Raw genomic sequence first — 23,122 nt, 5'->3', positions numbered from 1 at the left:
AACTTGGTGATCACCCAATGTATTTAAGTTTTATTTAACTCATCTCTATGCCCAATGTGGGGCTTGAACTCATGACGCCAAGATCAAGAGTCACATGCTGTTCCAACTGAGTTAGCCAGGCACTCCCCCAAAATGTACTTAAACACATTATTGTACAAAATATAGGATACTATTTGTAGGGATTCTATTTGCATATATACCCACAAATATTTACAAAAATATTCTCAAATATTCACAAAAAACCCTTTAGGAAGGATACATATAAAAACATCAACAGTGGTTATCTGTCAGTGGGGGGGTGAGCTTGGGGACTGGGAGCTTTTACTTCAACTCTCCTCCTTTTTTTTTTTTTTAAACTGTAAGCATGTAGCATTTTAATAATTTAAATACTGACAAAAAGTTGTAGGGTAGGGTGGGTAGAGGAAACTGAACCTAGAATGCTGATAACTGTCAGGTGGATAATGCATACGTGGGCAGATCAGCACGCCATCTTTTCCTACCTTCAGGTTTGAAAACCTCCATAAGAAAAAGCTTAATAATAATCAAGTGAAAAAACAAAAACATGTTTCAAGGGATCCCTGGGTGGCGCAGTGGTTTGGCGCCTGCCTTTGGCCCAGGGCGCGATCCTGGAGACCCGGGATCGAGTCCCACGTCGGGCTCCCGGTGCATGGAGCCTGCTTCTCCCTTTGCCTGTGTCTCTGCCTCTCTCTCTCTCTCTGTGTGACTATCATAAATAAATAAAAATTAAAAAAAAAAAACGTTTCAATCTAGTCCATGTTCTGTGAAATGACTTTAGACATAAATCCTATGATTAATGTTCCCTCAGGGAGTAGACATTCCCAGGAGCACTGATGGTAGAGACAATTGCCAAGATCAGACATTGGGATTTTAGGAGGTTCAGTTAGTTGAATTTTCAAATTGCAACCAATAAAAAGTAATACTTTAGTATAAATTAAAAGGTATCAAAATGGAAAAGTTCACATTTTGCAAATCCAATTCCCTTAGGATCCTGAGGTGTAGACAGAGAAAAAGGTCATCAGGTCTCCACGGCTCAAGGAAAGATAAGCTGAGACCTACAAAGACAAAAGCAGCCAGACTTAGGCAGAGAACACAGACCAAGTTCCAATAGGCAGTCTCCCACTGAATATATGAATACTGAACAAGTGGCTTCCGAGGAGAGCATACCCAGACCTGGGGAAAAGGCAGCCAATGTGAAATACAAACTCCAGCAAGGATATGATTGGTGTCCACAATAATTGCACATAATAGCGAGTAGTAATCAAAGAAGAGTGTGAAAGTGTAACAGAGAAGCCCAAGAAGTGATGTAATCCTGGAAGCCTGAGCCGGAGGCTGCAGAGCCCAGGATGTTGATGCTGGAGAGCAGAGTACAAAGCCCTGGGGCCGGGCAGGGTGAACAGCGTTCCCACGGAGTCAGATGCCAGCCCCGCCCTGTCTCCCAACCTTGTCCGTGGCACATCCCTCTAGGGCCACAACAGGGAACCAGAGTGAACAGTCAGCCTCAAGTGGCATCTGTGAGAAACGTTTGCAACAGTGGGTCTTTGAAAAATGGATGAAAGCTGTGGATCCCTCTTCAAAATCCCAGAAAATGCACAAACATTGTAAATAAAGGAGAAGATTCATAGACCCTCTCTACAGCCATTTTCTTAACTGGTTCTCTTTCTTGAAACACATTATTCAGGGATGCCTGGGTGGCTCAGCGGTTGAGTGTCTGCCTTTGGCTCAGGGTGTGATCCCAGATCCTGGGATCAAGTCCCACACCGGGCTCCCTGCATGGAGCCTGCTTCTCCCTCTGCCTGTGTCTGTCTCTCTCATGAATAAATAAATAAAATCTTAAAAAAAAACCCACATTATTCAGCCAATTGGAAGAAACTAGTCTGACTATCTCAAGTAATTCCAGCTGAAGGAGAAGAATTTTAGAAGGAGCCCTAGCCCATTCATACTCTGCTATGTGATGTTCTGGCCTGTTTGATCCATCCCTCCTGCTCCTGTCACCCTATAGGCAGTGGTTCAAAGCAGACACTCAATGCTGGGCCCTCTTTTATCTGTCCCTCCCCAACTCGGCCCTGGTTGTCTGGCTCCACATTGATCCTATCACTGTCCAAGGTTGGCCTCCTCCAGTGGTCCTCTGGCTCAGCGACCTGCCCCTTCCCTTGGCTACATCCCTGTACTTCTTACTGCTGGCATGAGACAGGGGCCATTCAGTGGTGTTCCCTACCTGCTGGGAACCCTGTCAAGCTCTCTGAGTGGTCCCCCAAGCCTAGCTTTTCTAGGCTTAAACAGAACTAGAGAGCACCCCAGAGCCCTCCCCTCTGTGGGGGTGGCTAGGACCCAGAGCACAGCCCTGCTGTACTTCTCCAATGACAACTGTCAGAGCTTGTGACTGTCAGTTGAAGGCAGCAGGGCATATGGTCAAAGAGATAAAAAGTGCCACCCAACTGCCAGCTTCATTTCAAGACAAGATTTGTATTTAAAGATGCAATGGAAGCCCAGAGGGGTTAATGGACTTGGCTAGGGTCACAGCAAGGCAGGAAGATGGAGAAGCCACATTTTCCATTTCTTAACCCTGTTATGAATGGTAAAGGGCACTTCCATAATCATGGATTTTGAAAATTAGTAAAAGGAACCTAGTTGTCTCCTGAAATTTAATTAAGTAGCACTCACAGATACCTTATCCACAAAAAACACAGAATCCACTGAAGTGAACCTTGGGAGGAGGCAGGTTTGGAGCCCATTACACCTGCCAAGACAGGATGTGAAGAGAAGTGAAGGGCCAAGAAGACTCTGCCAGGGGAAGTGCTTTCTCAGGAAGGGAATAATGAAAAGGTGCTAGCCTAAGTGGAGTTATTTATAGTTACACAACAAAGGGATGACTTCAATGATACCTCCTGAGCTGGGAGAAAAGGCATTTCACAGATATTCAAAAGATCAAGGGACTGTGTCTAACAGTTTGCCTGGAAAACGACATGGCCCTCATCTGACAACAAGAGAATGCCTGGCTGGCCCAGTTACCCTTGAGAAAATACAACTACATTTTGAGGGGAAAAAAAAGTAGAGATTCAGAGAAAGAAAATTTGAAGAACTAATAATATGTAAAATTACCAAAACACTTTTTTAAAAAAAGATTTTATTTATTTATTCCTGAGAGACACAGAGACACAGAGAGAGAGAGAGGCAAAGAGAGAGGCAGAGAGAGAAGCAGGCTCCATGCAGAGAGCCTGATGTGGGACTCCATCCTGGGACTCTGGGATCACGTCCTGGGCCAAAGGCAGATGCCAAACTGCTGAGCCACCCAGGCGTCCCCCAAAATACCTTTAAACAAGTTATTGTTTGTTCAGGACTCAGAAGTGTCTTACTGGAGGCATGAAATACCTATCTACTCAAGAGTAGATTTGAGAATTTCTTCTTAATCTCTTTGGGAAGAGGGGGATCAAATAGATTCGTCATCTAGATCCAGTCACATACTGTGGGGAAAGGATGATTTGCTCCTAGGATTTTCCTGGCAACTCACCAACCTGGCCTGGACACAGGAAGACTATTTTGGAACAAGAGAACCCTTGACCCCTGAGGACACCTTCAGCTTCAGTGCTGGCACCAAGCTCTGTGGGGCCTGCTGCTTTAGTGCTCACTTCAGGCCAATTCTCTGAACCAGGACTAAATCTCAGAACTTCAGCTAATAAGAACATACTCTCTGTAGCATGGACTTTATTCCCACTGAAGCCTCCCAGGAGCTGCTCTGGCTTCCTGGAAAACATTTAAACTGTTTTCTTTTCTTCTTTCTTTCTTCCTTTCTTTGAGAGAGAGAGAGAGAGAGAGAGAGAGAGAGAGAAAACACACGCATGTACAAGTAGGGGCAGGAGCAGAGGGAGAGGGACAAGTAAACTTCACGCTATGTGTGGAGCCTGACTTGGGGCTCCATCTCCTGACTCCTAGACATCATGACCTGAGCTGAAATCAAGAGTTGGACACTTAACTGACTAAGCCACCTAGGTGCCCCAAGAAAACATTTAAAAAAAAAAAAAGAAAAAAGCCTGTTAACTCTTTCCCTGAGGCTGCCCATGCAAAATGGCTCAATCATCTTAATTCTACAGCTCAAAGGCTTCAGCTTAAGTATGGAAAGCGGAGAAAAAGAAATTCCTAAACATCTAAGAGAGGGAGAAAAATCCAGGGGCACCCAGCGGTAACACTCCAAATGAAAAAAGCCGATGAATATACTTAAAGCTTCAGATATCATCTGAGGTTTAGATTTAGATTTCGGATCCAATGAAAATGGTCACAGTTGTTTATATGTAAGTACAAGGACCTCCATAGGGAAAGGGTCTTATTCTCTGAGCTTCATTCCTTCCCAAATCTGCAAAGTGGAAACGATAATTTCTCCCTCAGAAACACTGGGAAGATTAATTGGTTTGTGAGTATTATGAAGCACTACAGACATAGAATAATGCTCAGACCCTAGGAGAACTGTTGAAAAGCCTTTACCCTGAGCACTTCTGCTCACTCAGTTACAGACCTTGGCTTACTCTCTCAGGTCAAACATAAGCATAATATAAATTCCAAAAACCTTACAGAAGCAGTGACGCACATAACTATATACATACTCAAAACAGCTGGAAGAACATATTTGAACTTATATAACATTTAATTAACATCCTTCACATAGAAAGGGATTCTTACAAATCAATAATAAAAAAGACCCAAGAGAAAAACAGGCAAAGGAGATCAACAGGCAGTTCCGCATAAAGAATATCGATGGCCGATAAAAACACAAAAAGCTGCTCAACTTCACTAGAAATTTGGGATATACAGATTAAGATGACATAGCACTTGTATCCACTATTTCAGGGGGGAAAATCCACCTGAGGAAAAATTGAAGCTGCAAAGCCCCTTCCAGTATTTAAGGATCCTAAAGCATTTGTTGGCTTCCACCCACTCAGCCTTAAGGAGAAGAAGGAGTGGGTACCCTGCCCAGGTGTAAGGACTGCCCAATTTTTCAACTGCTACCTTCTTAAATGTGAATAAGTAACCAAGAAAATACCAACTATTTGTGGAAAGTCTGCAACATGGAAAAGTGAAAAGTCAAATAGGCAGAAAAATAAACATTTCAGAGAACAAGAGAAAATGTACAAGAATGGTCCTTATCTCTTAGAGATACATAGGGAAATGGGAAATCCTGTGGATGAAATGATAGCATTACTGGGATCCATTTAAAATTAACCGTTGGGAGGAAATGTGTGGGTCAGAGATGCAAACGCTGGCTTTATGGTATAACTGTTAAAACTAACTGCTGAATACATGGGAGAATCCTATTCACTCTACTTGTCTGAGACTTTTCATAATAAAGTGATGGGGGGGGAGTGGGATACTATGAAAAAAGGAAATTTGGAAAGATCTTCTGGTTTCAAATATTTGATTGCTGAAATGAATAAAGCCAACAAGGGAGAGTTGGAAAATGAGGTATGTTTTTCTGGAGGGTGAGAGAGGTGGAGAGAAAATGTTAAAGAGACATAAAGGACATAGAGAATCCCTGCAGAAGGTCCAACACCCAATGAACAGGAGTCCCAGATCAAGAGGAGAGGGCAAAAAAGGGAGGAAAATGTAATTAAAGAAATCTGGGATTGCTCAGCTCTCAGGAAACTGAACCTCTAGAATTAAAGTACCTATATAAAGACTAAGCATCTGGGGGCACCTGGACACGCTGTGAAATTTTAGAGAAGGTAAAAACAAAGAAATATACTTTTGCCAACATCTGGAGTTGATGGTGAGGAGCTCTGAAAGGGGAGAGGGGTACTGTTAGAACAGCTGTTCGGGACAGGGCACCGGCAGGGGCGGGGAGCTGTGAGGGCTAGGTGTGGAAGGAGGCACAATCTGAGAGCAGAGATCTTTTAAGTGGGATCAGGCAGGCAACCTAATTAGGGGGTAAATCCTAATAGGGGGATAGTTTCTTTCTTTCTTTTTTTAAAGCTTTTATTTATTTATTAATGAGAGACACACAGAGAGAGGCAGAGACACAGGCAGAGGGAAAAGCAGGCTCCCTGCAGGGAGCCTGATGTGAGATTAGATCCCAGGACCCCAGGATCACCACCTGAGCCACCCAGGTGCCCTGGAGGGGATAATTTCTAATGAGGAAGGGAGCTTTTGACTAGGGGTAGCTCTAAGTGGGGAGGCGATTGTTCTCATTCTAAAATATATATGCAACTATATGTAATCAAGTGTGAGTTGGACATTTATAAGGAAGTAAAAATTTTATCTCTTATATATCCAATTATTGGATGTTACTTGAGAATATCAGAACAAGGAAGTAAACCAAGAAAAGAGATCCAATAAATAATGGATTCAACCCAGGAGAAAAAAGAAATCCCAGAAGGGCAGTTATGCAGCAAGCCTATGGGATACTCTGTACAGACTGTTACATAAACGGGAGATTTCTAAGGGGGAGGTTCCTGAGAAGAAAGGAGAGTCACAGACTAAATGGTAGAACACAATTTCTGAAGAGGTAATGATAAAGGTTAATAGTTCAAGAAACAAAAACAAATGCAGTTTGAAATGGTAGAAAAAACAAAAGCTCTTAAGAAAAAGAAAGCACAGCATTGGCTTTTCAATTAGTAATATTCTCAGCATACAAGTGGATTATAGGAAATACTGTCTTTAGCTTATGAAATCAGAAACACCACTGTATTATTTTCATTACAATATTCTAACAAAGGGTAATAACAGTGACAGAACTATAAAGGAGCAAAAAAATGATATTGTATCATGTCACAACAGAAGTCGACCAATACAAGTCCAAAACTGACAAAAATCAAGAAATTGCAATGTAAACAGAACATTTAGCTCTTTGGGATGCAAAATATTTAGTTATGCAGAAGAATCCCCAAGAGAAACAGAAGTTAAAATCAGTTTCCTCTGGTAAATGCTTTTGTTTGTTTGTTTTTTAACTTGGTGGTTTGGGACAAAGGTCCGACTCTGCCTCTTTCACTTACTAGCTACACTACCTTGGCAAGTTAGCCTCATTTATGAATGGAGAGGACACCTATGTTATAGAGATGCTGAATTAATCCACATAAAACATGTAAGACGATGCCTGGCATGTAAAATACGTTTAATATTTTGATCAAAATTAAACTAAGAAAAAAATGAATAAATGGAAGCAACATTACCAAAAACAATCTGGAAGAAAAAGAAGACACATCAGAAGCCAACAACATTAAGATTATGCCTAGATAAGATGGCCATGAAGGGGAGTCCCCTCAGTCTATCCAACCTACCAGTTAACCTTGTAAACTAGGTTCTACCTCCTTTAGGAAGCCTTCCCCATCACTCCTGGTATGCACCAGGATCATCTTGGAACTCCCAGTTATGCGCTCCCCCAAGCTTCTCTTCTCTAGAACAGTTTTAGTCCCTTCTACCATTGCGCACAGGTCACCCTGTAGAGCATTTGGCATATGGTCCTCCTCCTCCGGCTAAATTCCCACCTAGCACTAGAATTCTCTTGACAGAAAGCACCCTCCCAGCAATTCCAGATGGGAGGCCTCATGCTCCTGCCTCCTTTCCATCCCTGCTTCTGCGTTTACCTCCAGGCTGTCTTTGCCTCTCCAATTCCTGCCACCTGCCAGACTTTGCCCTTCAAATGCTCCCTCCCCCTGCCCTCCTTTAGAGCCTGCTTAGCATGAGCTGGCTGGATCACATCTTGCCCCTCCTCTGATACCTACAGAGCACAGCCAACACTCCAAAGAAGACTGAAATGCTGGGGCAATACCTGATCCACGGCTCACCTCAGCTCTGGATTCCTTGTCTTTTCCCCACCCCTCACATCTGGGTCCAATGCTGCTGCTTCCCTCGCCTGTCTGCCTGCCAGAGCTTCTCTCTGATCAGGAGGCTCCCCCACATACCACTCCTCTTGTGTGCTCTAGGAGTCCACAGACCACCCCGGCCTCTCCAGGAGAGCATGCTCTGCAGACCAGAGCAGCAGGAGCAGGACTGGACTTCTCACATGCCACCAGCACCCACCATAGTGCTTGAGAACAGTCCATGTTCAAGAGGTCCTTGGAGCAGGAGTGAGGAATGAAAAAGGGCCGCCGGTGGCCTCTTCTTTGGCAGCTATGCCTCTCATTTGGTCCAATTTGAACCAACACCATTGCTCTGCAGCCAGGCCTCTCCCACTTCATTTCCCTCTGTGCTTTTTCTAAAGCTAAGCACAAGACTTCATAGGTCATTCCCACTAAAGTACTTTAAGGATGGCAACTACCAAAGGTAGAATGTAGCAGTTGGAAGGACCAGGAAGGTCACCTCATCACAGTCACCCACCTCAAAAAGGGCCTCTGGCGGCTCTGACTAGATAGACCCTAATGGAAACACCCCAGCTCCTAAGACTACTCATATTTCCTCAGAAGAGTGGAAAAGCCTGGCCCAGGAGCAGATGCTCACTACAAAGCATTCTTTAAAAAAAAAAAAAAAAATCAGTCAAAAGTAGTACCTTTTCTTTTTTTAGATTTTTTAAATTTATGAGAGAGAGAGAGAGAGAGAGAAAGAGAGAGAGACAGAGACACAGACAGGCAGAGGGAGAAGCAGGCTCCTTGCTGGGAGCCTGATGTGGGACTTGATCCCAGGTCTCCAGGATCAGGCCCTGGGGTGAAGGTGGCGCTAAACCGCTGAGCCACCTGGGGTGCCCAGTAGTACCTTTTCTGTGTGTGCTCTCCATATTGGAGGAACTTAATGACATGTAAGGTAAGACAATCAGTACATCTTTCATGTGAAGCCAAATTTTCTTTTCCTGTTAGAGGTCTGCTATACTGGTCCTGCCCTTTGGAAATGACAGGATAAAGTCACTTATTTTATGTCAACCATTTAAATAGCTGAAAATAGCTATAGTGCTCACTTTACATCTCTTTTCCAGACACAATAAAGTATGCAAGGGTTGCAGATGCTAGCATATTAGGACAGGAAGGGCACACTCAAACTCTAACTGAAGACCCAGAGACAGAATGAAGAAAAATGTTAGAACACCACTCCAAGTGGTGTTAGACACATACTAACAGTCTCCAGCCACGTTGGCAGTGGTTATAAAAGCTCTCTGGTGCCCTTGATGAAACCACTAGGACTGTGGATAGAGCTATGGGAGGTCTTAACCAAGTAGGTAGTTAGGAAACATTTAATAAAGTTTGAAGATAGCAAATACAAACACCGAATTACTGCCTTCACTGCACTGTGAACCACAGGGAAGACAGCTTCAAAACAGTTTATCAAACACTAGCTTGGGGTTTGCTGTGAACCTTTTAGGTCTTCCAATGTGCATGAGTCAAAAGATTGACTTCCAGCCTGACTTAGCTCATCCCAAGAATACGCCCATCCAGGAGTATGTGTGTTTGATATGCCCTCTGAAAATCCAAACTAAGGAAAAAGATGGTGCTGTGGAAGTCATAATGTGTTTGCTCCCTTGCACTGCTGAGTTGCTGGCAGAGCAGAAACTGCAAGAGATTCCTCATTTGATCTACTGGCTCTACTAGAGTGAGATGAAAGGTCCCACTCAGGAGAACAGTGAGTGTTGCAATAGCTAAATACCCTTGCTGGGCACCTTCCCTTCTGTCTGCCCATTCTCTTTATCCCCTTGATCTCTGGGACAAACAGCTTCTTACTTCACAGTCATTGCCCCCTCCCCTGCCCCCACTCTGTGGCGCTGGGAAGGGGTGCCCCTCATGGGCCTCTACATACTCCAAACAGACCAGAGTCCTGCTTTGGGATTTTTCAAACTGGAGCCCTGGCTCATGCAGGAAGAAGAGCTAGGTGTGGGGTAAGGAAGAGCTGGCTCTCAAATAGGCTGTGGAAGGGACTCCTGGGCATTCTTTATGGTGGGAGAACATGTGGCAGAGGGGAGACAAGGTCCTTGAGGCCTTCAGAACATTAGGTCTCCACCTGCCCAAGTACTGGCTGTTTGACCAGTCCAATTCTGTGAGCTCCCCAAATCCCTCCAGTGAATCTTTTCTAGCTGCTACTAGCTGAGGACAGGTTTCAGTCACTGGCAAGAATAGGCAACCTCACAGCCAATATGAGAGCCAGCCTGGAGGCTATGGTTTCAAAGAGGCTGGTCTAGCACTTCAGCTGTTTTACACTTGATCCAACCAACATTTACTGAGTGCCTGCCAATCATGTGCCGGGCATAGTTCCAGAGGCTATAAAATACAAAGACCAAAAAAGATATGGTCTCTGATCTCAAAAAATGTAGGAGAGCATGACAGAACACTAAAGACCCAGAGGCCAAAATATGTTATAATCTCAACAGTGGTGGGAAAGGGACAAGAATGGCCATTTTAGACCTAAACACCTGGGACTTAGGAATATCTGGGAAACTACCTAAAAACTCATCAGGTCCAGGGGCACCTGGGTGGCTCAGTCTGCTAAGTGTCTGCCTTGGGCTCAGGTCATGATTCCAGGTCTTGGAATCGAGTCCCACGTCAGGCTCCCCGCTCAGTGGGAAGTCTGCTTCTCCTTCTCCCTCTGCCCCTCCCCCTCAACTCACACATGTTCTTTCTCTCTCAATTAAACAAAATCTTTAAAAAACTCCCAAATAAAATCTTAAAAAAAACCCCAAACTCATCAGATCTAAAATGCCTCAGAGACAGAGAAAGCTGGGGGTGAGGGGGGTGGGGTAGAGACAACAAGAAGTAGCTGCCCTGATGGATTTTCCAAGGCCTGTTTCCAGGATGGACCCTGGAAGAACTGGGTCTTCGCTAAATGGCAGGACATGCCAGATGACTGTCAAAAATGTCTGGCAAAAAGCCGGCAAAGCTCCCTTCCTGTTGGACATGAACAGCAACCAAAGAGGAGAAGCCCTTTGGCTCATGTCTCAGTTCAGAAGACCTACAAATACTCCAATGTCCCCAAAAGACCTGAAGGCTGAGGTCACAGGGTCGGAATCCATGATAAAGGCAACACTGACTTCAGATACCGTCCGGTTGTTTTTGACAGGGCAGAGAACAGCAGTTTTTAGATCACTTGTGAAAATGGGATGAATAGGTCTTTTCACTGCCTTTCTCTCTTTTGTAGAGAGAGGTAGGTAGCAACAAAGGGGAGATTTATTACCATGAGCCCATTCGGCAGCTGTTTTCTTGTTGCTCCTTGTTTAACTTCTCTCAAGAGAGCAGAGTTAGCTACCCAGCTAAGCAGGTGTTTAAGGCAGGTGATTTTGTTTCCATTAATTTTCTTAAGTAATAGTAAACCAGACTAAAGACTCCGCTCATGAACTCCCACGGAAACCTTAACCCTGTGCCTGCTAGACCACAGGGTGTCTGCTGCAGTAGGAAGGTTAGGTTCTGATCCTGGGTAGTTCTAACTCCTTCTAGCCCCTCATACTAACAGTAAGCAGAACTTAAGAGTCCCTGACCATCCCTGCCTCTCGACATCTGGATTTTGTCTTCCTTAATGTGTTAGATGTAAAGTGCTACTGAAGCTTTTGGGAAAAACCAGATTAAGAAAAGCAATTCCGGGGATCCCTGGGTAGCTCAGTGGTTTAGCGCCTGCCTTCCGCCTAGGGCGTGATCCTGGAGTCCCAGGATCGAGTCCCACGTCAGGCTCCTTGCATGGAGCCTGCCTCTACCTCTGCCTGTGTCTCTGCCTCCCCCACCTTCTCTGTCTCTCATGAATAAATAAATGAAATCTTAAGAAAAAAGAAAAGAAAGGCAATTCCTGGGTGCCTGGCTGGCTCAGTCAGTTAAATGTGTGCCCTCGGCTCAGATCATGATTCCAGGGTCCTGGGATTAATAAGCCCTGAGCAGGAAGCCTGCTTCTCCCTCTGCCTGCCGCTCCCCATACTTGTGTTTTCTATGTCAAGTAGATAGATAAAAATCTTTAAAGAGAAAAGAAAAGGCATTCCTCTTCATTTCAAAGTCCAGATAAACTATCATATTAATGACTATACTCACAGTTCCATGTTCCAAGCTCCTATGAGGGCAAGGTTAACAAAACATAGAAAAAGTTTTTTAATTTTTAAGCTTAATACCTCCTAAACCTATAAATTTAACCTCCAGCTCCAGCTGGACTTTCCAATCTCCACGAGAAGGCCCGTGGTATGTGTACTCCACACAGTCACTGTGCCATTATCTCCCACATGAACTTTCTATTCCTTCTATCTATGCTCAATTGTAGACAGCCAGTATTCACTGGTGGACTGAGAACCACCCTTCCATATATTGGACAAAATTCTGAAGCCTTTTTGCTTCAGCCTTTTGATTACCTTCAATTTTCTCCTACTGTAGAGCCGTTATCATTAGGAGTGAACATTCGGTGACACATTTCTTTTTCTTTATCTGTGTAGTCCCTGTAGTAACTGCAGAGAGAAACACACATTAGATAAGTCTATCTTTGTAGGAGGTGACATCTGGTGGCTGGAATACCACATTCAGGTCCAGAAATACGGAAAATCCAGTAGGTCTTGAACTGAATCCAGAGGGGATGGAAACCACGCTGGGGAGGTAGGAGAGCCACGTGAGGCTCCCAGAGGCCACTCAAGAAGCCCTTTGACAAAAAGCCCATAATGTGAAGAGTGCAGCTTTAAAAGTCTGGGAGCCACTGTGAGAGCTGCCAGGCTGAATCTTGTCAAGTGGCCTCATCATACTCCATGGCCTCTACTCTGAGATTTCTGTGCTAAAAAATGGTGAGATTCCAAAATTTCTATGTCTAATTTATGAGTACCCTGGGTAGGATACTTTTATTATTATTATTCTTGGTACCCTAGGTGGGACTGGAAAGGTACTTTTTAAATTTTTATTTTTTAAGATTATATTTATTTATTCATGAGAGACAGGGAGGGAGGGAGGAGGAAAGAGGGAGGGAGAGAGAGAGAGAGATGCAGAGACACAGGCAGAGTGAGAAGCAGGCTCCATGCAGGAAGCTCGATGTGGGACTCGATCCTGGGTCTCCAGGATCAGGCCCTGGGCTGAAGGCAGCACTAAACCGCTGAGCCACCTGGGCTGCCTGGAAAGGTACTTAAAAAAAAAAAAGAGAGAGAGAGAGAGAGATTTTATTTACTTATTTGAGAGAGAGCAAGAGACAGCACACACATGTGTGCGCACAAGCAAGAGGAGAGGGAGAGGGAGCAGCAGAGAGATCCCTGCTGAGCAGGGAACCAGACATGGGGGCTAGATCCCAGGACCCTGCAATCAGATGCTTCACTGACTGAGCCACCCAGGTGTCCGACAAGATACTTTTAAAAATCAGAAAAACAGGGGCATCTGGCTGGCTCAGTTGATAGAACCCGCAACTCTGATCTTGGGGTTGTTAAGTCTGAGCTCCATACTGGGTGTAAAAATTACTTAAAAATAAGATATTTTTAAAAATTTAAAAAATCGTTTCAGTTAAAAAAGAAAAACACAGAAGAAATTGCTGGACAGTTCTAAAAGGCCTAAAATGTGACAAATGGATCCGAATATAAGAGTTGCACATACCTCGGACTTTTTTTTTTTAACATCAAAAGCTTTAACTAGCAATCTAGTGTAAATGCTTAATGTCAACGAGAGCAATACAGAAGGACCAAAAAAAAATCTAAAAAGTGGATTTTGAGGTATTGGAATTACACACTATTTATGTGTTTTTTAAAATATTTTATTTATTCATGAGAGACACAGAGAGAGAGAGAGAGAGAGAGGCTGAGACGCAGGCAGAGGGAGAAGCAGGCTCCATGCAAGGACCCCGATGTGGGACTTGATCTCGGGTCCCCGGGATCACACCCTGGGCTGCAGGCGGTGCTAAACCGCTTCGCCACTGGGGCTGCCCCTATATGTTAATAATATATTCATTGTAGAACACTTTGAAAATAATGTCCATAATCACAAAATGTTGTATTACTGAAACACTGGTATGTATGTTACGTGGGTAACAAGAATGTTACCCTATTGGCATGGGTCAGACTGGAAAGACCCCTCTCTTCAGTCTGTTAAGAACAGGGTTTTGTTTTTTTAGATTTATTTATTTATTCATGAGAGACACAGAGAGAGAGAAGCAGAGACCTAGGCAGAGGGAGAAGTAGGCTCCTCGCAGGGATCCTGATGTGGGACTCAATCCTGGATCCTGTGATAACAACCTCAGCCAAAGGCAGGCATCCAACCGCTGAGCCACCCAGGCATCCCAAGAACAGTGGTTTTCAACTGGTGACAAGTAGGGAGGAGTAGCTTAAGAACAAGACCCTTTTTACAAATTACATGGGCCCACCTATTTTAGGATGCTTACTTTGGGGATAGGCAGTGGGGAACAGGGAGATGGGAAATGATCCCGACTTAGTCTGGAGGTCTGCCCCACCTTCTCACTGGGAGCTGTTGGTTTAGCGCTTCATAAAGCCAGCTCTAGGGGGCGCTGCCTCCCAACACATGCTAGGCAACATTTCCAAACCATCCTTTTCCCAGATGGTCACTGGCCTCTTTTTTTGGTTTGCACTTCTGCAAACAGGTCTCACCTAGCCAGTTTCTTCAGTTCATTATTGATATCATGATTGAAGGGTTGTTCCTTCTGGGCTCGCACTAGAAAATCTCGGGCCTTCTCATACTCAGTCATGAAAAGACAGGCCTGCAAAGGACAGAGTTTTAAAAACATACTTGGTTAGGAAAGAGCATTTTTCTAGTGCCCAAGTTGAACATCACTGCTTTCTTTTCTTGGGTGCTTGTTCTCAAGTCCCTGGCCTCCAACACACCTGTCCACACCGGAAGAGGGCCTTAGCATTCTTCTGGTCAATGAGCAGAGCCTGTTCTCCATAGCGCAGAGCCGTGGTGGGTCTCTCCAGCCTCAGGTATGTAAAGGATAGGTTAAGGAGAACAAGAAGCTTAGCTGCTTCCACCAGGTGCTGCTCTTCAGGAGGAGCTGATCGTCGGTGAAGAAGCAACAAGGCCTGTGAAGAAGGAAGACAAATACTCAAGATGAAGTACATAATATTATTGAAAGCCCTAAGAATCCAGAAAAAAAATACTAGAGGTAAAAAACAAAAAACAAAAAACAAAAAAAACAAAACCAAAACTGAGCTCAACAAGCTGCAGGACACAATTTCAATATATGAGAGTTAGTTGCATGTCTCTAATCTAGCAGTAAACAATCCAAAAATGAAGACTACAATTCCATTTACAATAGCATGAAAGGAAGCCACAATAAATTTAAATTGCAAGAATTGTATGTTAAAAACTACAAAATACTGAAGAAATTAAAGATGATCTAAATAAATGGAAATACACCCCCCCCCAAAAAAGAAATACATCCCATGTTCATAGATCAAAAGACTTAATATAGTTAAGAAGGCAATAGTCTCCAACTGATCTACAGATTCAAAGCAACCACTACCAAAATTTCAATAGCCTTTTTTGCAGAAATGGTCAAGCTGACCTTAAAACTTGCATGCAAAATCAAGGGATGCCAAATAGCCAAAATATTTAAGAAGAGAAAATGGAAGACTCACACTTTCAAATTTTAAAGCTTATTTACAAACCTATAGTAGCAAAGCCAATGTGGTAACAGCATAAGGAAACACATAGGTCAATAGAACAGAACTGACAATGCAGATTGAAAATCCAAAACAAACCCATACTTCTGTAGTCAATGGATTTTCAAGAAGGGGACCAGCCCCATTCAACAGGAAAGAGTAGTATTTTCAATGAAAGGTGCTGGGACAACTGGATGTCAACCTGTGAAAGAGTGAGGTTGGATTCCCACTTCAAGCTACATAAAAAGTTAACAAAATGGATCATAGACCTAAATGTAGGAGCTAAACTGTATCACTCTTAAAACATTAGGTTTAAATCTTCATGACTTTGGATTTGATAATGGCTTCTTAGAAATTACATGAAAAGCACAAATCTCCAAAAGGAGATTAAACGGACTTCAAAAGTAAAAACTTTTGTGTTTTGAAGGATGCTATCTGAACACAAATAAAAAATAAATTTATTATTAAAAAAATGAAGGATGTTATCAAGAAAATGAAAAAAAATGAAGAAAAGTCACTATAACCATCATTTACTGGTTTAAGCTGATAACATAATGGTTTACTACTGTCATTGTCCAAACCTACAGATAATTCTGTATTTTTTAATAAAAAGATATTCTACATTCTTGAAAAGAAAAAAAACATGAAAACACAACTCACAGAATGGGAGAAGATATTTGTAAATCATATTTTAAAAAAACCTAGTATACAGACAATATAAACGAACTTTTATAAGAATAAAAATACAGAAAACCCAATTAAAAATGGGCAAAGGATATGAATTGACATTTTTCCGAAGACACGCAAATAGCTAATCAACACATTAGTTATCAGGAAATGTAAATCAAACTTATGAGATATCGCTTCACACCCACGAGAATGGCTAGAATTTGAAAGATGGAAAATAAGTGTTGGTGAGGTTGTGGAGTAATTGGAACCATCCTACCATTGGTGGCAATGTGAAATGCTGCAGCAACTATGGAAAACGGTTTGGCAGTATTTCAAAAAATTAAACATGACAGTTACTACAGGACCTAGCACTTGTGCTCCTATGTACAAACCCAAGGAAAATGAAAACCTAGGTCTACACAAGAACTTGTACACCAATGTGAAAAGCAACATTATTCATAATAGCCAAAAAGAGGAAAAAATCCAAATGTCCAGTAACTGATGAATGAACAAAACATGGAAGGATCCACATGACATACTGCTCAATCTTAAAATGAAAAATTTGGTATATGCTACATGGATGAAACTTGAAAATGTTATGCTAAGTGAAAGAAGCCAATGACAAAAACAAATACTGTAGGACTCCATTTATATGAATACCCATGGTACACAGACAAATTCCTAGAGGCATGAAGTAGAATAAAGATTACCGGGGCTGAGCAGCCCAGGTGGCTCAGTGGTTTAGCACCGCCTTCAGCCCAGGGTGTGATCCTGGAGACCTGGGATCGAGTCCCACATCAGGCTCCCTGCATGGAGCCTGCTTCTCCCTCTGCCTGTGTCTCTGCGCCCCACTCCCACCATCTCATGAATTTTAAAAAATCTTAAAAAAAAAAGATTACTGGGGCTGGAGGAAGGGGGAGAATGGGGAGTTTTGTTTAATGGCTAAACAATGTGTGGGATGAGGATAAAGTTCTAAAAAGGGTAGTGGTGATGCCTGTACAACACTGAATGCACTTAATGCCACTGGCCTGTATATCTGAAAATAATTAAAATGATAAATTTTAGGTGATGTTTTTACCAAAATTAAAAGATAAAAAATTTTAAGACAGAATGGAGTATTAATACACATTACAACATGAATGAACCTTGAGAATATTTTGCTAACTGAAAGAAGCCAGGCATGAAGCACGATACATTTGATGATTCTATTTTACATAAAATGTCCAGGAATAGGCAAATCCATAGACACAAAGTAACATAGGGGCTACCAGGGCATGCTGGGGGAATGGAGTGTAACTGCCAACACGTATAGGGTTTCTTTTTGAGGTGATGAAATGATCTGGAATTAGTGTCGATAGATGCACAACATTATGAATACACAAAAACCCACTCACTTGTACATTTTAAAAATGAATTTTATGGTATGTGAATTCTCTCAACAATAGCAAAGGAAAAAGACATGATGAAGACAAAGTGTGAGCAGCGGCAACGTGACTCACAGGGAGGATTCCTTTTGAAAGAACTGGAAAACACAGCAGGCAAGATGGTGCCATAGGTAGAAAGCCACCAGCCTCCCTTCACTTTCTCTTTCATCTCTAAGCCCTGGGGATTTGTCACATAGTTTCTGTCCATTGCCTTCACACCTTCTGAACTGCTTCAGGTCTCATATCCCCAACTTGAATCTATCCCCTAAGCTCTGGTCCCATTCTTAAACAGAATCATGGGACATTCTGCCACCTGGAAACTGTCTTCTACAGCCACCTTTATCTGGCTACTCTAATCAGTAAGCAAAACTGAAGCTGACTAGCCTCTTTCCCAGTTATTCTTGTTTAAAAAATTCTCAGATGACAAATCTTCAAGTAATGCTATTCTTTGGTTTTCGTTGTCACTTATAAAAAACTTCATCAGGGGCTCCTGGGTGGCTCAGGTGGTTAAGTGTCTGCCTTCAGGTTAGATCAAGCCCCAAGTCAGGCTCCCTACTCAGTGGGGAGCCTGCTTCTCCTTCTCCCTCTGCTCTCCCAACGCTCCGCTCATGTTCGCACTCTATCTCAAATAAAAATCTAAAAAAACAAAACAAAACAAAACCTTCATCGAGTCTAGTCATTCAGTTCTGAAAATAATTCCACCTGGATGGCTCAGCTGGTTGAGTGTGTAGCTCTCGATTATGTCTTAGATCACAATGTCAGGGTTGTCAGATGACGCCCTGAACTGGACTCTGTGCCGAGCATGGAGCCTGCTTAAGATTTTCACTCTTCCTCTACCCTCCACCCTCCTCCCATCCCCCCAAAATCACCACCAACTCCAGAACTTTTTGTTTTATCTTTATGAGTCCTACATTCTGAAACATTGCTGGATCTCCGTGACAGGTTTAGCTACAACATGCCTAGTGCAGTGCCTAACAAGGAATAAATGTGCATTAACGAAAGTCTGTCCCTTTAACATGTCCTGTATATGGTGGTGTACTGGTAAAGGTTTAACCACCAGCTCCTGGGGGAAAGGGAGCCTATTCCTGTGGTGTATTTTAACCCTGGCTGATTTCAAGCTACCAAAATAACATTAACCGGCTTGCAAAACTTCCTGAGAATTTTCCACTTGGCTCTCAGGAGCTCCTGCACACCACTACCTGCATGCTACTAACTGTTGGCTCTTCCCCAAATAACAGTTTTATCACCTCACTCTCCTTTCCACCACTGGTTCCCTTCCATTCTCTTCATAAAGTCCAGATACATCCAAACACATTTTAAAGTCATCTTGAGTCTAATTACCTCACCTTTATCTTCCTGGTATCCTCCAAATATAACCTGTGTTTTAGACTAAGTATCCGCCAACTGCCCCCTGAACAGGCTCTGTTCTCTACCTTTGCTTATTCTTTTCTCCTGCCCAGAATTATGTTCTGCCTCTTTCTCTGCCATTTCATCCCTCTAGACTCAGCTGAAGGCCACTTCCTCTAAGAAGCCACTGCCAGATATTCTAGCCCACAAAAATCTTCCTCCTCTGAAAATCTACAGTACTAGATACTACAGGTATTTCTTAGTTGCTGGAATACATTTTATCTTTCTAACTACATTAAAATTTTTCGAGAGCAAGGACCTTGCCTTCTGCCTTGTGCAGAAGTCTTTCTGCACGTCCACACAAGGCTGAGCAAAAGGCTGGAAACAGTGGCACGCAAATCAATGCCAATCTGCTGCTTTAAAGAATGAGGACATTTCTAACATGAACATGTAGCAAAACTTCTGGCTGAGCAAGATAGACTTCACACACGTCCTTTAGGCTCTCCTGCCCTTAGGATTAGAAAAGCAGACTCCAAAAAGAGCGAAGAATAAGAGGCTTGGTAGCAAACCCAGTATGTCAGAATGGATGGCAGAGTCGGGTCTGACGTGGCAGAAAAAGTGCTAATATATGAGGGGCTGGCCGGCAGCTCAGGGTCCTGGGAACTGACAGAACTAGCAATCAGGCTGGCACACAAGTGGCGTTGAATATGGGAGGAGGAACTCCAGTTCCCTCTCACTCCCTGGCCCTATGCATCGAGGTGGCCACGCCTCCCCACCACCTCTGGAATCAGTCTATTTTCTGGAGAAATGGAATCAAAGGAGCTCTGGATTCTGGGACAGCAGGTGATAGGAAGGAGGTAAACCGGCAATGGGCATTAAAGGACAGTTCCAACAACAGCTAGAGAAACCCTCTGTCCTGTCACCTTGCTCAGCTCCCAGGACGCTGGTAGATAGGCATTTATACAGGCAGACGATGGAGTGGGGTGGCTCCTGAGAAAACCACAGGACAGAGAGATGTGAGAGCCCAAAAGATCACACTGCAGTGTGGCCTACCAAGCGCTTGGGAGTTTCTCATCAGCTTCTGATGTCTCTCCCAAGTCCTAATGGGCAGCCAAAGATCCCAAGACATTGGGGGAAAGCCTCTGTGGGAAAGACAGCCTCCCATCTCAGACTGGCTGTCCTCCCATCTTCTACAGTAACAGGATTTTTTTTTGCTGGGCACGTATACAATCAGAACATAAGTATTTGCTAGCCTTCCTTGCAAATGGTTATAGCCAGAAGAACAGGTAATGGAAAACATACCACAGTACAAGGTTCACAGGTGCATACCCTTAGCCCTCTTCCCTCCAGCTGCTTGTAATTTAGAGTCTACCATCCTAAATCACAAGGCCCAGAACTCTCCTCTACAAATGGGAATACAGGGAAGTGGGAGAGTGCTAGGTATCTGAAAACATTGTGGATTCACAGCTACCAACCAGCTCTTGTTTGTCACCTCAAGCCTTTCACATGAGTAAGAAACAGTAACAGTGCCCTAGTGATAGCTAATGAGTCTAAGACCTACCACCAAAGAAAAAAATAAGACCTACCACCAAACCTGATGTAAGTGGACACAGTTTCCTACAGACAAGAAAAAAAACCCCAAGAATGGAGATATTTTTTAAACCTGAAAAGCAGAGAGAAACTTAATTATAACCAACAGTCTGAAAACGTCAGAGAAGGTGACATATGCATGAAACAAGAACAAAAAGTTCTTGCTGGGGAAAGTTAAAGAAATGAACCACAAATTAGGAAACATGGCAAATAGGAATGCAAATAGGGTGCAGTCAGCTCAACACCCCACTCTTGGGGATGCCTGGGTGGCTCAGTGGTTGAGCATCTGCCTTTGGTTCAGGTTGTAGTCCTGGGATCCTGGGATGGAGTCCTGCATCCGGCTCCCTGTGGGGAGCCTGCTTCTGCCTTTCTTTGTGTCTCTCGTGAATAAATAAAATCTTTAAAACAACAACAGGGATCCCTGGGTGGCGCAGCGGTTTGGCGCCTGCCTTTGGCCCAGGGCGCGGTCCTGGAGACCCGGGATCGAATCCCACGTCAGGCTCCCGGTGCATGGAGCCTGCTTCTCCCTCTGCCTGTGTCTCTGCCTCTCTCTCTCTCTCTCTCTCTCTCTCTGTGACTATCCTAAATAAATAAATAAAATATTAAAAAAAAATAAAATAAAACAACAACAACAAAAACACCTGACTCTTGATTTCAGCTCAGGTTGTGATCCCAGGTTCATGAGATTGAGCCCTTCATTAGGTCTGTGCTCAGCATGGAGTCTGCTTGAGACTCTTCCTCTCTCCCTCCAAAATGAATAAACAAATCTTGTGTCACCTGGGTGGCTCAGTTGGTTAAGCATCTGCCTTTGGCTCAAGTCATGATTCCAGAGTGCTGGGATCGAGCCCCACATTGGGCTCCCTGCTCAATGGGGAGTCTGCTACTCCCTCTCCCTCTGTCCCCCTCCCTCCACTTGTGCATGTGCACAGGCTCATACTCTTTAGTATTTTTTAAAAATAAAATAAATAGGGACACCTGGGTTGCTTAGTGGTTGAGCATCTATCTTCAGCTCAGGGTATGATCCTGATCAAATCTTGCATTGGGTTTCCAGTGGGGAGCCTGCTTCGCCCTCTGCCTATGTTTCTGCCTCTCTCTCCCTCTCTCTGTCTAAATAAAATCTTTCAAACAAATAAATCTTTAAGAAAAAAAAAAGGGATAGATGGCAAAGAAAATCAAAGATAGCTCCCAGACAATGAAACAACAAGATAAAACTGAAAGAAAAAAAAGGGAAAGTAGAAGCTCAATCCAGGAAGTCTAACAATTAACAGAGTCCCCCCCACACACACACACAAAAAGAAAACATAAACAAGGGCAAATTATCAAAGAAATAGCTCAAGAAAAATTTCCAAAATAGAGGACAAGTTTCCTGAATGAAAGGATACACCCAGGGCTCAAAACAACAAAATTTAGAACATACACCCATGACTGTAAAATTTAATAACACCAAAGGAAAAAAGATCCTTAATCTTTACAGAAAGAAAAGGTCACACAGAAACAGGAACCTAAATTATATCAGACTTTTTAAAAAAGATTTTACTTATTTATTCATGAAAAACATGGAGAGAGAGGCAGAGACACAGGCAGAGGGAGGAATAGGCTTCACACAGGGAGCCCGACGTGGGACTCAATCCCGGGTCTCCAGGATTATGCCCTGGGCTGAAGGCACCGCTAAACCGCTGAGCCACTGGGCTGCCTGATAGCAGACTTCTTGACAGCAATTATAAAAGCTGGAATCAAACAATAATCTTCTAAACCTGAGGAATGGTAACTGGATGCTAAAATTCCTAGAATTATATACTCAGTTATGCCAACTCCCAAGTGTGAGGTAAGTACAAGAATGTTTTTGGAAATGCAAGGATATACTTAATCAACACAAGGGGTAAGCAGAAAAAAGCAACAGTCCATAAACAGAATCACAGGAAAGCCCAGGACAAGTACTCTGAACCAGAGCACTGGAACGTAGAGCGAAAACGCTAGTGAGAACTAGAGATTCACCTTCTGAAAGAAAAAATAAAAGGTGTTAAAAAGAGCAACTAAAGCATGTCCAGTATCAACTCAAATGCCAGAAAAAGCTGCACACAGACTTAGAGGGACCAACTCTGGGGACAAGACCTGGGCAAGAGAACTAATGGTGAAAGGACTGAACCGATCTTTCTTCACTGGGAAGATTTTGCCCCTATGTGAGCAGGTTCTGTATCAAGAAACTTTACAACATTAGTAGCATCTGTGATTCGGGCCAACTGTGAGCCCAAGCCTGTACTTTGATTCTGTCAGCATTCCAAAGGACAACACACTCATGCACTCTGCCTGCCTGTCTTAAGCACACACATAGAAACCAAATTTGTGGCAGATACCATTAGCCACCTACCCAAAATCCATCTCTCTCCTCCTCTAGCATAGCCTCTATTTCATTCAAAGCAGCAGTATACAAATTAAATTGCATTTCCCACCTTCCTACACAGTTACTGGGGTCCACTGAATATGAGTTTGGCTAATGACATAGAAAAGGAAATCACTGGGTCAGGCGGTACTTCCGGAAAGCTCTTAACGTAAGTACACCAGATTCTCTTCCCCTCCCTTCTTCCTGCCTGGGTGACCATGTGATGCTACAGGTTGGAGGACC

The 23,122-nt window shown here is 43.4% G+C and overlaps 1 protein-coding gene across 4 annotated transcripts in view; it reads right to left on the bottom strand.

Annotated features, from left to right (window-relative positions):
* FKBP6 (FKBP prolyl isomerase family member 6 (inactive)) overlaps positions 1-23,122 on the bottom strand; it is a 32,175-nt gene that overhangs the window by 4,715 nt on the left and 4,338 nt on the right. For 3 of the 4 annotated variants that reach the window (XM_077908199.1, XM_077908198.1, XM_077908201.1), the window contains exons 6-8: positions 14,693-14,887; positions 14,459-14,568; positions 12,245-12,337 (exon numbers count right to left, since the gene is read on the bottom strand). In XM_077908199.1, coding sequence (XP_077764325.1) covers positions 12,247-12,337; positions 14,459-14,568; positions 14,693-14,887 — 396 coding nt within the window. In that variant the 3' untranslated portion in view covers positions 12,245-12,246. Of the gene's footprint in view, positions 1-279; positions 1,074-12,244; positions 12,338-14,458; positions 14,569-14,692; positions 14,888-23,122 lie in introns of those variants that run through there. The other variant, XM_077908200.1, reaches the window with a different exon arrangement.

This window comes from Canis aureus, chromosome 8 (genome assembly GCF_053574225.1).
Source record: "Canis aureus isolate CA01 chromosome 8, VMU_Caureus_v.1.0, whole genome shotgun sequence".
Classification (NCBI taxonomy): Eukaryota; Metazoa; Chordata; class Mammalia; order Carnivora; family Canidae; genus Canis; species Canis aureus.
Note: the sequence above shows the minus strand (reverse complement) of the source record. Positions and strands in the feature narration are given on the sequence as shown.